The following is a 12,350-nucleotide window of genomic DNA, read 5'->3' as shown; positions in this document are numbered from 1 at the left end:
CTAAATTAACTTTTTTATCTTACTAATTGAATTCTATATAACTCTATCCTATGTGGCGCGACACTTGGCGAAAAGTTGAAACGCCAAGTGTCGCTATCTCGTCGCCTGACTAAAAGTTTAGCTTTATATATTAGTTATATTGTTTCATTAGGAAATTCATTAATTAATCAAGGAGCTTGCAAAGAAAATAATTTGAAAAAAAAAAAAAAAAACTCACCTTTTTTTTACTCTACTAATAAATTATATTCAGAAAGATGGACACGCCGTATATTAATGGAAATTGAAAATTTTGAATATATAATTTCCATTAATATATTCCATCTTCCTGAATATAATTTATTAGTGGAGTAAAAAAAAAAGGTGAGTTTTTTTTTTTTTTTCCAAATTATTTTCTTTGCAAGCTACTTTTAGACCCTCCAACACGATCAACAAACATCAACCAATCAGTTAAAAAAACAAGAGCGAGACACAAGTCATAGCTGGCTAGCTGCTATGTTCTTGAAAACTGGTATCAGCATCACTATTAGAGAGAGCTGAAGGCAAACAAACACACATTTCTTGCAAGTGAAATATGGTTACATTTCACCAGATAAATAGATATACAAGATTTCCAGGAAGATTCAGGCGTCCTACGTTCTAGTAACAACTGTACAATAAGCATAGGATGCCCATTTTCTGGCAGAAGGATGTCAACATTAAACTCTACATTCCATCCGAAAAGTAGAGGAATGCATCAAACAAATCCTACACCTGCCAGCTGCTAAGTATGTTCAAGTTAAACCTGCCCAGTACTTCTCCAACTTTGATCTCTTGACAGCATGTCAGCAATCCTCAAAATCTGACGCTGAAAAAGTGCTCGACCTTTTCTTGTTCATGCGTCCACTGCAAAATGGTATTAGCTATACCTAGGTCCAGTGACCAAGTTGTAACAACAATATGTTCACCTGCCCGAGGCTAAATGCATGTAGGTGAAATTTGCCCGCATTTTCTATCAGCTTAGGTCTCCTTTCAGAGCATTAGCTGCTCTTTGGATAGCTCTGGCAACCCTCCAAATCTCATGCTGTATTGTTGCTTGATTTTCCCTCTTCGTTTGTGTAGATTGAGAAATAGCATTAGCTATAGAAGGAAAGAAGTCTACCTTGCTATCATAGTGGTTGGAAGGTCCATAAACCTGTAACCATAAATATTATTGCAAATCTTTAGTCACTACATGAAGAATTCTTGAGTCTTGACAGAAATAATTTAAGCTTTTCAATAACAGCATAATTGTCTTTGATAATGAAACGACTGGAAAACTAGAGATAAACATCTGTCTCTTATAAAAAACTCTATTTTTTGTTTGAAGAAGCACCGCTTTTGCAGAGTACTAGTACAAGTACTAGATAGTGGCAACATGGAGATGATGTTTGCCTCTGCATACTACAGAGTCAGACTACCACGAATTACCTTTACAAATTCATTATTGCTATCTTACGTAGTAAAATAATGAAATAACAAAAACAAACAAGACACATTGCTTACCAGATGCTTGAACCACTGATTCCCTAGCAGCCCCTCAGCATCTAAGAAACCTCTTTCTGCAAGCATCAACCGATCATTTAACATTCTTTTCTTCAGTACTTCAAGATCACTAGAGACCCCCTCAGCTCTTAGATTCTGCAATTGTCATTCTGAACATGTAACAACATCCAACAGCTATGTTTCTTCATTTAAAAGAATAAAAACAAGAATACCTGCAGGGGCGCTTCTTCTAATTCATACATCATTATGCAAACAAAAAAAATGGTTTTTATACTATGCCCAATGTCATGTTTTCTATTACAATATTCAGGACGATTGTTATTAAAAGGTCTTGCTTTCTGTAGATCATTAGAGCTAGAATCCAATGGAGCAGTTTACTTGAGGTCCCATCCAGTAAAATTCTGCTATTAGCTTGTCTTACTTCTTAAAGATCAATATTTCACCTCCTTGGGACCAATTTTGGAACGTAAGGAAGCCTTGGACATAGGGAAGGACAATGGGCGCAATTTTCTCAAAGAGAAACAAAGTCCAAAAAGCTCCCCTTTTTCTAGGTCTTTTTCCTCACTGAGGACCATGAGCAGGTCAATCAGGTCTTTAGGACTCTTTACATCTATAAGGCCAGCAAAGATACAGAGCAATGAGTGATGTCATACTTTCCAGTCTCAATCCTATCTTCAGAGAAAGTAGAGAACAAGCTAGGGTAAAAAAATGATTCAAAATTACAGTTGCTTTTGAAAAAGAATTCTTTCAAAGAATGATGTGATGTTTGTGTCTACTTCTCCATTGCCTTTCTCCATGCACACAACTGGATCAATCCTTTTTCGGTTTTTTTTGTGAAGCGTTAGGTTTGTCCTGACGCTTTGTCTGCCTAGGAAATCTTCAAGTTTGGTACAGGAAACCGGGAAGTATTATCTGGATATGCACTCTCTTTGCAAATAATTTCAAGTACTAATCATTCCCTTCAGGTATGGACATATAGCCAAAATCAAATGGTAGTCTAGACTTTGTTTATGAAGTTTCCCAATAATGTCTTCCTAGATTATTATTTCTCTCTTTAAGAGAAGCAAAAATCTAGTTTTTTTCCCTTTCTTTTTCCCCTTAATGTAACCCCTAATGTATCTCTTATCTGTTTTTATGGATTATTTTTCCTCTATATATTCTACTTCTCTACTGAGGCTAAGTTTCACTAGGTTTTTGCTGATGTGCTCTGACTTTTGTTATCAAATCTAATCAAAATTTGCTTGTGTAGTCTGATCTAAGCTGATGAATAATCATAATAATTGTGGTTGCTCCTGCTGCTTTTTTTTCCAGCTATTGCTACTACTGGAAATGGCACTACAACTATTGCTAACACCACCACCACTAAAACCAACCTACAACTACTAAGGATCCTCTTCTTCCTCTTGCTACTTCTTGTGTTGATGCTAATGCTACTAGTATTGCCAATGCACCTTCTGCAGCTGTTAAGACTCTTCTTCCTACTCCTACAACAGCTTTTGCCTTTTGTTGATGCCACTGCCTACTAAAAATGTTGCTATCACTTCTGCTACTGCTCTTGCTGTACCATCACCACCATGACTACTACATCTAGTATTACTCGAGCTACTCTAATTATAAACTGCTACTGCTACTTCTGCTGCTCCACCTACTGTTGCTCATATTATTGCTTCACCTACTGTCTAATACTAATACTCTACCCGAGTTTCATAATCTGGATTGGTCAATATAATTCACTATTTTGATCTTATTCTTGTTGCACAGTCCAATCTAATCTGACATAAGCAATAGAGTCCCAGAATAAGGTGAGCTAATCATAGCTTGAACTTTAGTTTTATGTTTAAGATAAGGAAAAAAAAATAATGGAATAAGAATACATTACTAAACTATTTTAGTTACCATATGCTCGTAGGTTGTAGCACATGAGAGCATCAAATGTAGTTAGATAAGCTTATCTCACCTTTGCTTCCTCCTCAACTTCTTGAGCTACTGCAAATAAATTTTTGATAGATCTAGATATAGGAGTAAAGGACACAAGACCTTCCAGCTTATTGCTCAAGATACTTGTATACTCCTGCATAGACGTAGAAAGGTCACTTGGTTAGCCCTCCAATTTTTACAGCACAAGGAGCTTTGACCAAGTTGCTACCACACGATATACCATATGACAGAAAAGATCATTACAACAGAATAATAAAGGCCAAAACCCTACCTAAAAATCTTCATAACATTGTCAAACATCAAAGAGAATAGAAATAGCAGAAGGCAAGTGAAGATTATACAATTATCTCTAACAGCACTTTGCATGGAGTGATATCCTTCCTCCACTTTTTTTTAACCTTTATAAAAAGTATTTGCACAATCATGCTTGTAGAAAGTAGACCATATCTTCTAATAAAAAGCAAGTATACAAGAAAACAAATACGTAGTAAGAACTTCAGGTTAATTAATATTAACTCTACAGTAACGTGTAAAAAAAAACAAAAATGGTGAAGAGTATATCAAGTATAACACGGGATACCTGTAACTGCATTGCATATGAATGATAATTGAAGGGAAGAATTGGATCATCAGCCAAACGCAGAGCTAGAAGGCCCCAAAGTCCCGCCACTATACAAATCATAATTTATGAAGGTTATATTAAGACACTAAGCATCAGCCATGTTTTCCTAAAAATATAATTTACAACTTCAACTAGGAAAGAAACTGACCAGCCGCATGGCGATGGAACAAAGGATCTCCGTGGTTTAACATCCAGTCATACGAGTCAAAAGCTGTGTGATAGACTGGAAAATCTGGGGGCAAAGTGAAAAAGTATAATTATCACGGTTTTGAGCACAAACAAAATATTAGGGATGAAATAATTCAGTTACTTTCAGAAAAATTAGAGATTATGACCATGAAAAAAAATCTACATTTCATCCATAATCTAGGATTCATCTTAGAGCTGTCACTAGGGCATTATTATTAAACTATTTCCATGTAAAAATTAAAGTTGGCATGTAAAAGAAAATTCAATTTCCTCATACAATTACTTTCTTGTTTCCATCAAGTTGCTTGTGTCTTCCATTACCCAGCCTCTTCCCCACAACAATTATCCTCCTCATACAATAACTTTCTTGTTTCTATCAAGTTGCGGGTGCCTTTCATGTAAAAAACACACATTAAATATTCCCTTCATACCTAGTTTTAAACTTTAGTTATGGTTCAGCACTTCAGCAAGTAAGGAAACCAAAATGAATTGATCCATCCGATGAATCTAAGAAAAGTCATAGAAGTTCTGACTATTGATGGAAAATAAGGAATCTGTAGATCCTTTTCTACCTAGTAAGACATCATTAATTACAAAGAAACATAAGAAAAATGACATTATTGATACAGAGCCCTTTGTCCACAAATTAATTAATTAAGCTCTCTAAGAGAAATACCTTTCCCATAGTACATATCAACAGAAGGAACCCCTGCATGCTGCAAAAACGGAGCAAAATCAGAGTCCACTCCACTAAGCCTCTGGATCTGCAAAACAATGAAGAAAATATTACAAAGTTGACATGCCCTCAAAGAAACCGATTTATACTATTTTCCTCCTTTTGTGGCAGAGTTTTAATGATAAAGGCTCACATCAGCTATCAACTACGGGTATGTTTTATTCTTTCACTTAGGAAGCAAATTTTTTTTTGATGGGAAGTGGCAATTGATTAAGCATGTCACCAGATATACAATCTCGGTACCCTTTCTTTCTCCCTCATTATTACTCTCATATGTTTGAGGCCAGCATGTGCAATTCATGGCAAGCTACTTGTCAATAGGCATGTCCCATACTGACAGAATGTGTCAAAAATAACAGGACTATAACAGTGAGAAATGGCACTCAAATAGGAAATAGGTGCTGACGGAACTGATCCTTAAAACTGCCAACCAAAACCGGAATCAACTTTGAAGCAGCTAGAAAGACTCAATGAGCCAAATATCCAGCTAGACCATCCTCCCAGTCTCAGCAGAGCCACGTGTTTCATGACTTTCAATCAATCAATCAAAGCCTTAATCCCATAAGTGGGGTCGGCTGTCGGCTACACGTGTTTCATGACTTTGAATTTTAAAAATAGGAAGTTATTTCACAGCTAGAGAAATAACCATTAAGCCAATATATAATTATGCTTAAAAGCCTTAAATACATGTATTCTATCAACTTCTTGAGCCATGCTTTATTTTTTTTTTTATTTATTTTTTTTTTTTTTTTAAATGAGACTGAATCAATAACATCCCACCAAGTGCCAGTGGTCCAGTATTTGCAATAACGCAGGTACGAACGCCAATCTCAAGCTTCGCTATGAAAACAGAAATTTAAACCCCCTCCATCGACTATTAATTAACCTGATGAGGGGTCGAAAAAGAATTGCAAACATTACGACAATTTCGCCTCCAGCTTTGTTACTGACAAGTGACCACCCAACCATCTTGTAGCATAATGGCATTTCAACAATAATTTTTGAAGAACCTGATAATACCTATGAACATCATAGAGAAATTTGACAAACATCGGTGGATGGATGGAATAGAAACAGAGATAGGCGTTCCCTCACTTTTTTAATGTTGTTTTGAATCTTTTTTTTTTTTTGGTGTTCTACCCGGTTTACCCTTTGGGCTAATCCGGATTCGGGGATCAATTTTGGGTGGCTAGGTTCCAGTCCCCTCCCAATTGTTGTTGTAGGGGATCGAATATGGGTCCTCCCTACCAAGTGCAGCCCCAATCACTACTGCACCAACAACCAATTGGTATGTTGTTTTGAATCTCAGACAAAGTATTATGAGATGATTAAGAGCATGGGCCCCAACCCTTGAAATCCAAAATAATAATATGGCAAATAGACTACTCTACACCGTGATATTGCCTCCACACACATACCAACTGGCAACTAAAACAGATTTTCCAACACCTATATTCCATCGGTCCATCCATTTAAACCAAGTCTGTATTTCAATCGTTTATACATTCGAGACAAAGGGGCTTGCTGAAAAGAGTCGCACTACTTCAAAAAGAGATAAGAGATTCTAAAAATGTTACGCTGGAGCAGAGGCCCAGGTATATATACTACTGCATGAAAAGAGGACAGTACTTTACGAGGCTTACATTAATGCCTTTGTTCCTGGCAGTCCACTGGTCAAAAATAGTTTTATCTGCAGCATCAGGATCCTTGATCTACACCAATTCAAGCCAAATTTCACATATTAGCAATACGTATCTATACGGCTCAATTATTACATGATTTTCTTACCTTCTTCGTTATGTCAGTTAGAAGATCATCCAGTTGTGGAGTCATACTTGGAAATAATCCAGGACCTTGAACTGCACAATCCACATTCAAATAGGCTACAGCCCTAGAGCCAAGATTCATGATGTTTTCTTCAACCCATTCAGTTGAACCTATCTGGAAAAGAAATAGATATGACTAAGTAAGAACCAACATTAACAAGATCCTAATGAAGAAATCACATGAGGTGTAGCTATATGCAGGACACACAAGTTTATCCATTAAAATCAGTATCATTAATGAATTCTCAGTATAGTTATTTCTAGGTTCACTAAGCATTTGGAGTATTAAGGACCAAAAAATGGTCACAGCTAGTTACATTCCTTGTTAAAACAAGCACAAAGCTTGAGCATAACTTTCAAAAGTACTAAGATTTTCCACATGTCATAAATGGAAATAAATAAAATTTACCCACCATCCCAAACTCTTCAGCATCCCAGCTGCAAAAAATAATTGTTCGGCGAGGCCTCCATCCCAAGCGCATCAATAAGGCATATCTACGAGCAACATCAAGTAGGGCAGCAGTTCCACTATTAGGGTCCACAGCACCGAATGTCCACGCGTCTCTATGGTTACCAAGAAGTACATAACGGTCTGGCTCTTCTGATCCCCTGATGACAGCAAAAACGTCATGAATTGTGGCATTTTTTTCTTTTCCCTGCATAAGAGAACCAAATAACAAATATAAATTTGAAATCAGACAATTATAACCACAATAAGCAATGAAGGAAAGCCTTCAAACAATCTATGAATTAATTAATCATTCATCATTGAGAATTATGAAGCAAGCCATTTGGAGTTTACAACATGAACATTCAATTTGGGAAAGCATGTACTCCCTCCATTTTCTTTCGATGTACCAACTTATCTTTGACTCTTGATTCTAGAAGAATTGGGTGGACAATAAAAAAAATGGTGTATAAAGTAACAGAGAGGTTGTACAAAGTGTGTGTGTGTGTGTGTGGGTTGGGGGGCAAAGGTGTAAAATAGTAAAATTTGTTTACCCAAAATAGAATGTAGAAATAGGTACGTGGGTGTGTGTGTAAAGTAGAATTAGGTACATCAAATCAGAACACCTACAGAATATGCGTGCATCTTTCGGAAACAGAATAGAATGAAGTAGAAATAGGTACATGTATGTGCATGATTCTAGTGATGATTCGGGCTGCGGGTCCCACATAACGACTATTCAAATGTTTAAGGATTAGGGTTCATGTGAATGAAAATGAGCTTTGTTGAGGTTAGATAATTACATGTTTAATTAGGGTTTTATTGATCTTTTTGATTTGAATAGGGTATTATAGAATAGTGAGTTAAGGGGAAATCATGGAAATAGAAGTGAAAAGGGAGGGTAAAAGTGTGGCCCCACAGCCAGAATCAACATCGGAATCAGGTGGTGAAATCAATTTTTTTTTTTTAATAATAGGTAATATTTTAAAATAAAATTCAAAGATGTGGTTAAATCAAAAGGCAGGGTTTATGGGACTTCAAGCTCTTAATGTTGATAGATTTGTACGACATATGTGCTAAGAATCAATATATAGGGAAAGGGACAATTAGGTAGCTGCATCAGTAGTAGTAGCTTGAATAATAATTAGGTAGAGGGAAAACTCTATAAATAGAGCTGATTAGAGAGAAAAATCATGTTGAATATTGTTAGAGTGGAAATACTTTAGAGAGCTTCAGCTTATTTTAAAATTTTAATGCACAATTCATCTTCTTCCTTTGAATTTTTGCATAATTTATCTAGCATATAGAAAAGTTCTCAAAAGCTCAAGCTTAGATGGATTGGGCACATTAACAAGAGGCACAATCAAAAAATCATAATATAGCTTGAACAAGGGATATTAGGTAAAGCAAGAACCCAGCCGCAACTCACCTCGCGAACCCTCAAAATAGTTTATTACAGCATATTTAACTTCAATTTGGTCTCTTGAAACTCAAGGAAGTATCATCTTCACATAAATTTAACTTGTCTTATGTTATTTAAACTTATTATTCTGGAACTTATTGTAGTCGAATTTATTGTATTTGAACTTATATGACTGTAGAAACTCAAAATATGGTGGTGATAATAGAACCCCAAACATACACCAAGTATAAAATTAATAAGTGAAAATTAAGAGGGGAAAACAAAGCTGTGTTGCCTATACCAATTACTTTGACCCCTCCTCTTTTTTCTTATTGCACCTAGTTAAAATAAATAAATAAATACAATTGTTTTGTAGTTTCCCCTACCACCTTCCCTTCTAAAAAGAATTTTGCAGGTTTGCTGCCAGAAAAATGTTAGGGGTAAGGCCATAATGCTGCATAACGGAAAACTCAAGGACCATATTATTAGTCATGAATCATCATTGCCTTAAAAGAGCTGATTACATTAATATAGATCACCTTATTATTCATCTTGTAAACAAAGAAAGAGACAAGTTATATACACAGTGAAAAAAAAAATGAACTAAGCAATGAACTAAAAATCAAGAGCAGAAGTATATATATTTCAGACTTTGCTTTCATCAGGAGGAGTAAGGGCCAAAAAGAGATGCTATCAATGAACAAAGGGCCAAACTGAGGATTTTCCTTAATAATTCATCAACTACCTAAAACAAAAAATCTTCAAGCTGCTTTGGTAAAGCAGATACCTTATTCAACAACTACCAACAAAGAGAGCACAATGGCTAGCTATAGTAGCTAAATCATCACTACACCTTTTTTCTTTGATGATTTACCATAAAATTTTTATTGTGAATATATGGACTTAAAATCCATTTTAAACATTAACATGAACATCAAAATATACAAACTCTAATTCATTTATCCAGCAATCAAACCTCAACAACCCTCAACCATAAAAACTGTCGTCACAACGAATAACATGACTTCCTAAAATGAAAGCAATTCCAACAACCAAAATATGAAACTTAAATAGAAATACTTTACTCACTCAGCCTACCACATTCAGAAAGATACAAAACCACCATAAAATTGACCATAACTTTTAGCAAAAACACCAGTTCCCACAAACAGTTACAACATAATTCAGGACCACATTTCCTAACATACATAGCATAACACAAAGTCAAAATAAACAACAACAATCCAAATATAACTTCATTAGATTTCCAAAATTCCAAATCAAACCTTAAAATTTCCAAAAATTCAAACCTGATAAGTAAAATTCAGCACAGTAGGACCAGGACCAACCCTTAAATTGCTATCTTTAAGGGCACCCCTCCATTCTAAGGGCACCTTAGGTCCCTCAAGTGACCTTAAAATACCCTCAGCTGTCTCCATAGATATTGGCAAAGATGGAATTTTAGGAAACCTTTCTTCCACTTCTTTCTCATTTCTCCCTAATCTCTCTCCTCCTTCCATTACACTCCCCCAACCAGGACTCAGTGGGTCCCCCACACCCTTCATCACTGTCCCTCTCTCCACCCCTTTAACATACTCCCCCTCGGTGTACATCAGCACCGCGACAGCCCCTCTTAGCTCCGCCCCTTTCACTGCCCCGCCTCGGGACATCCCCTCGCCTCTCCTAACCACCACCACACACCCACTAACGTTCACCCCCACCACCCCCAACGCTCGGTAATCCTCATCCCTCCCGTAATTCGCAAACACCGCCTCACCCACCGCCGTCCCCGACGGCGAGTAAGCATGGTAGGGCCGAATTACGTCAAACCCCACCTCCGAAGTCTCGATTTCTTGACTATTTAGATTACTAAACTTCGCCGTAAGCGAAATTTGCGTTGGATAAGACAACAACACCTCGTACTCCGACACTTTTGTCTCTAAATTAAGATTTTCAAAGTGGGTTTTGACGTATTGCGCAGTTTGATAACCCTCCCGGGTTCCGGCGAGGTGGGGGTGGAGAGTTAGCGCACGAAGATACTGTGAAACGGTGTAGTTTGATGAGAGAGAAAGAAAAGTGTCGTGAAAATGGTGAGTTAATTTCGACGCTTTCTGGGGTTTTGCACTTGTTTGAATCTGGGTTTTTTCAAAAGTGTAAAACCCCAAAACACAGAGCAAAATTACAAAGATGAAGGTTGTTGAAGGGCGTTTGAAGATGGTAGAACAAAGATTTTGAGCCATTTCTAGTGAGAGAAAGAGGAGAGAGAAAATGATATACTGTAAAATGAATGAAGAAGTTAAGAAATCGACGCTTTAATCAACAAATGGAGGATTTCAAAAGGTAATATTAATGGCGATCAATGGTATGTGTGTCTGAAAGTGAAGAGAGTGGCTTTCAATGGAAAAGTTGTGGGGTCAACAAATAATTTGAAGAGACCAATGGTGGGTCCCACCTTATTTGTTGGTTTTGTTCTTGGTTGATGTACAGTCATTTTTCCCAGATTTTTTTTATTCGACAGTCAACCTGATGAAGAAGATGTATATTTTCATAAATCAGAACCATATATACTATACTATTTCCGAAGCAAAATCGTATAATAATATGGTTTCTAATAAGGATATTCCATTAGTAAAATCGTATAATAATATTTTTGTCTTTTGAAGGGTTGAAAATAAAATATAGTTCCTAATAACAATAAGAAGAAGATGGAGGCTAAAGGTGGGATTATTTCTAGATTACGCAAAGGTGAGATTGTTTTGAGAAAAAGTGCAAAAGGTGGGATTATTCTTTTCAATTTTTCCTAAGAAGAAATTTTTTTTTGAGACAAACAATGATTATAAGGGCATTTGGTGTTTAGCGGATTGAGCCAAATTCAGCGGATAGAACTCAAATTAAAGAGTTGACCAAGTTGTAAAATTTGATCTACATTTTAATCAGCTAATGTTGACCAAGTTGCATGAAATCAACTAATTTAAAAACGCGGGGTTTATCAACGTTTTGGTAGAGCTGATTAAAATCTAGATCAAATTTTACAACATTGTCCATTTGATCAGAGATATATAACTGTAGACACCTAAAAATGTCTCCCCAAAACCAAACCCGATGATGAACAACCTTTTACCGCCATTATTGGTCGGGTTGAGTATTTAATCTTGGAGTGCTCAAATCCATATTTCCATTTCTTAAATCAACCCAATTCCTAGTCCATTTCCCCAAATTATAACTTATTTTCCTCTTTTCGTGCCTTTAAACCCAAAATAATTCATTTCGTGTCCTTTAATTCATTTCGTTTCCTTTTATAAAAAAGTTTAATTTGGTCCATAATCTGGGTCTAATTATTGAAAAGTTGGATGGGGCTTGAAAAGAGCTTTACAACGATATATTATAAGCTCAAATCCGAGTTATAACGAATAAATTATGACCAAAATGTTAAACTGAGCCAAAACTGAAATTGAGCCCACACCGAAACTGAGTTCACCTTACCTACGACCCAATGATCATGTGGAGGGTCCAAATTATTTAATCTCATTCCTAAACCAATCAATAACATAATACTAAAACAGACACCAGAATCACACATGTCAATTTCTGGTGTAACTTTTTCCCTCCAAAAAAACCCTTACATTTTTTTGCGAATATCTTCTTTGAGAAGTTTGGTATAATATAAC

General features: G+C 36.2%; 1 protein-coding gene across 1 annotated transcript; it reads right to left on the bottom strand.

Annotated features, from left to right (window-relative positions):
• Positions 1-433: 433 nt before the first annotated feature.
• On the bottom strand, positions 434-11,187 carry LOC110720488 (probable glutamate carboxypeptidase AMP1). The gene is made up of 10 exons (XM_021899527.1): positions 9,993-11,187; positions 7,246-7,488; positions 6,795-6,947; positions 6,650-6,718; positions 4,947-5,034; positions 4,230-4,313; positions 4,040-4,128; positions 3,479-3,592; positions 1,522-1,656; positions 434-1,171 (listed from the first exon to the last, which is right to left on the bottom strand). Exons 1-10 carry the CDS (start codon positions 10,920-10,922, stop codon positions 992-994), a joined length of 2,085 nt encoding a protein of 694 aa, XP_021755219.1. The 5' UTR covers positions 10,923-11,187; the 3' UTR covers positions 434-991.
• Positions 11,188-12,350: the final 1,163 nt, after the last annotated feature.

This window comes from Chenopodium quinoa, unplaced genomic scaffold (genome assembly GCF_001683475.1).
Source record: "Chenopodium quinoa cultivar QQ74 unplaced genomic scaffold, ASM168347v1, whole genome shotgun sequence".
Taxonomy (NCBI): Eukaryota; Viridiplantae; Streptophyta; class Magnoliopsida; order Caryophyllales; family Amaranthaceae; genus Chenopodium; species Chenopodium quinoa.
This window is presented reverse-complemented; position numbering and strand designations above follow the sequence as displayed.

Excerpts from the sequence above, each read along its gene's own strand:
- LOC110720488 (XM_021899527.1), bottom strand. The coding sequence starts at position 10,922 with ATGGCTCAAAATCTTTGTTCTACCATCTTCAAACGCCCTTCAACAACC. Across the intron at positions 7,489-9,992 it reads TGCTGAATTTTACTTATCAG|GGAAAAGAAAAAAATGCCAC; the intron begins GTTTGAATTTTT and ends TCTCTTATGCAG. Across the intron at positions 3,593-4,039 it reads CATATGCAATGCAGTTACAG|GAGTATACAAGTATCTTGAG; the intron begins GTATCCCGTGTT and ends ACGTCTATGCAG.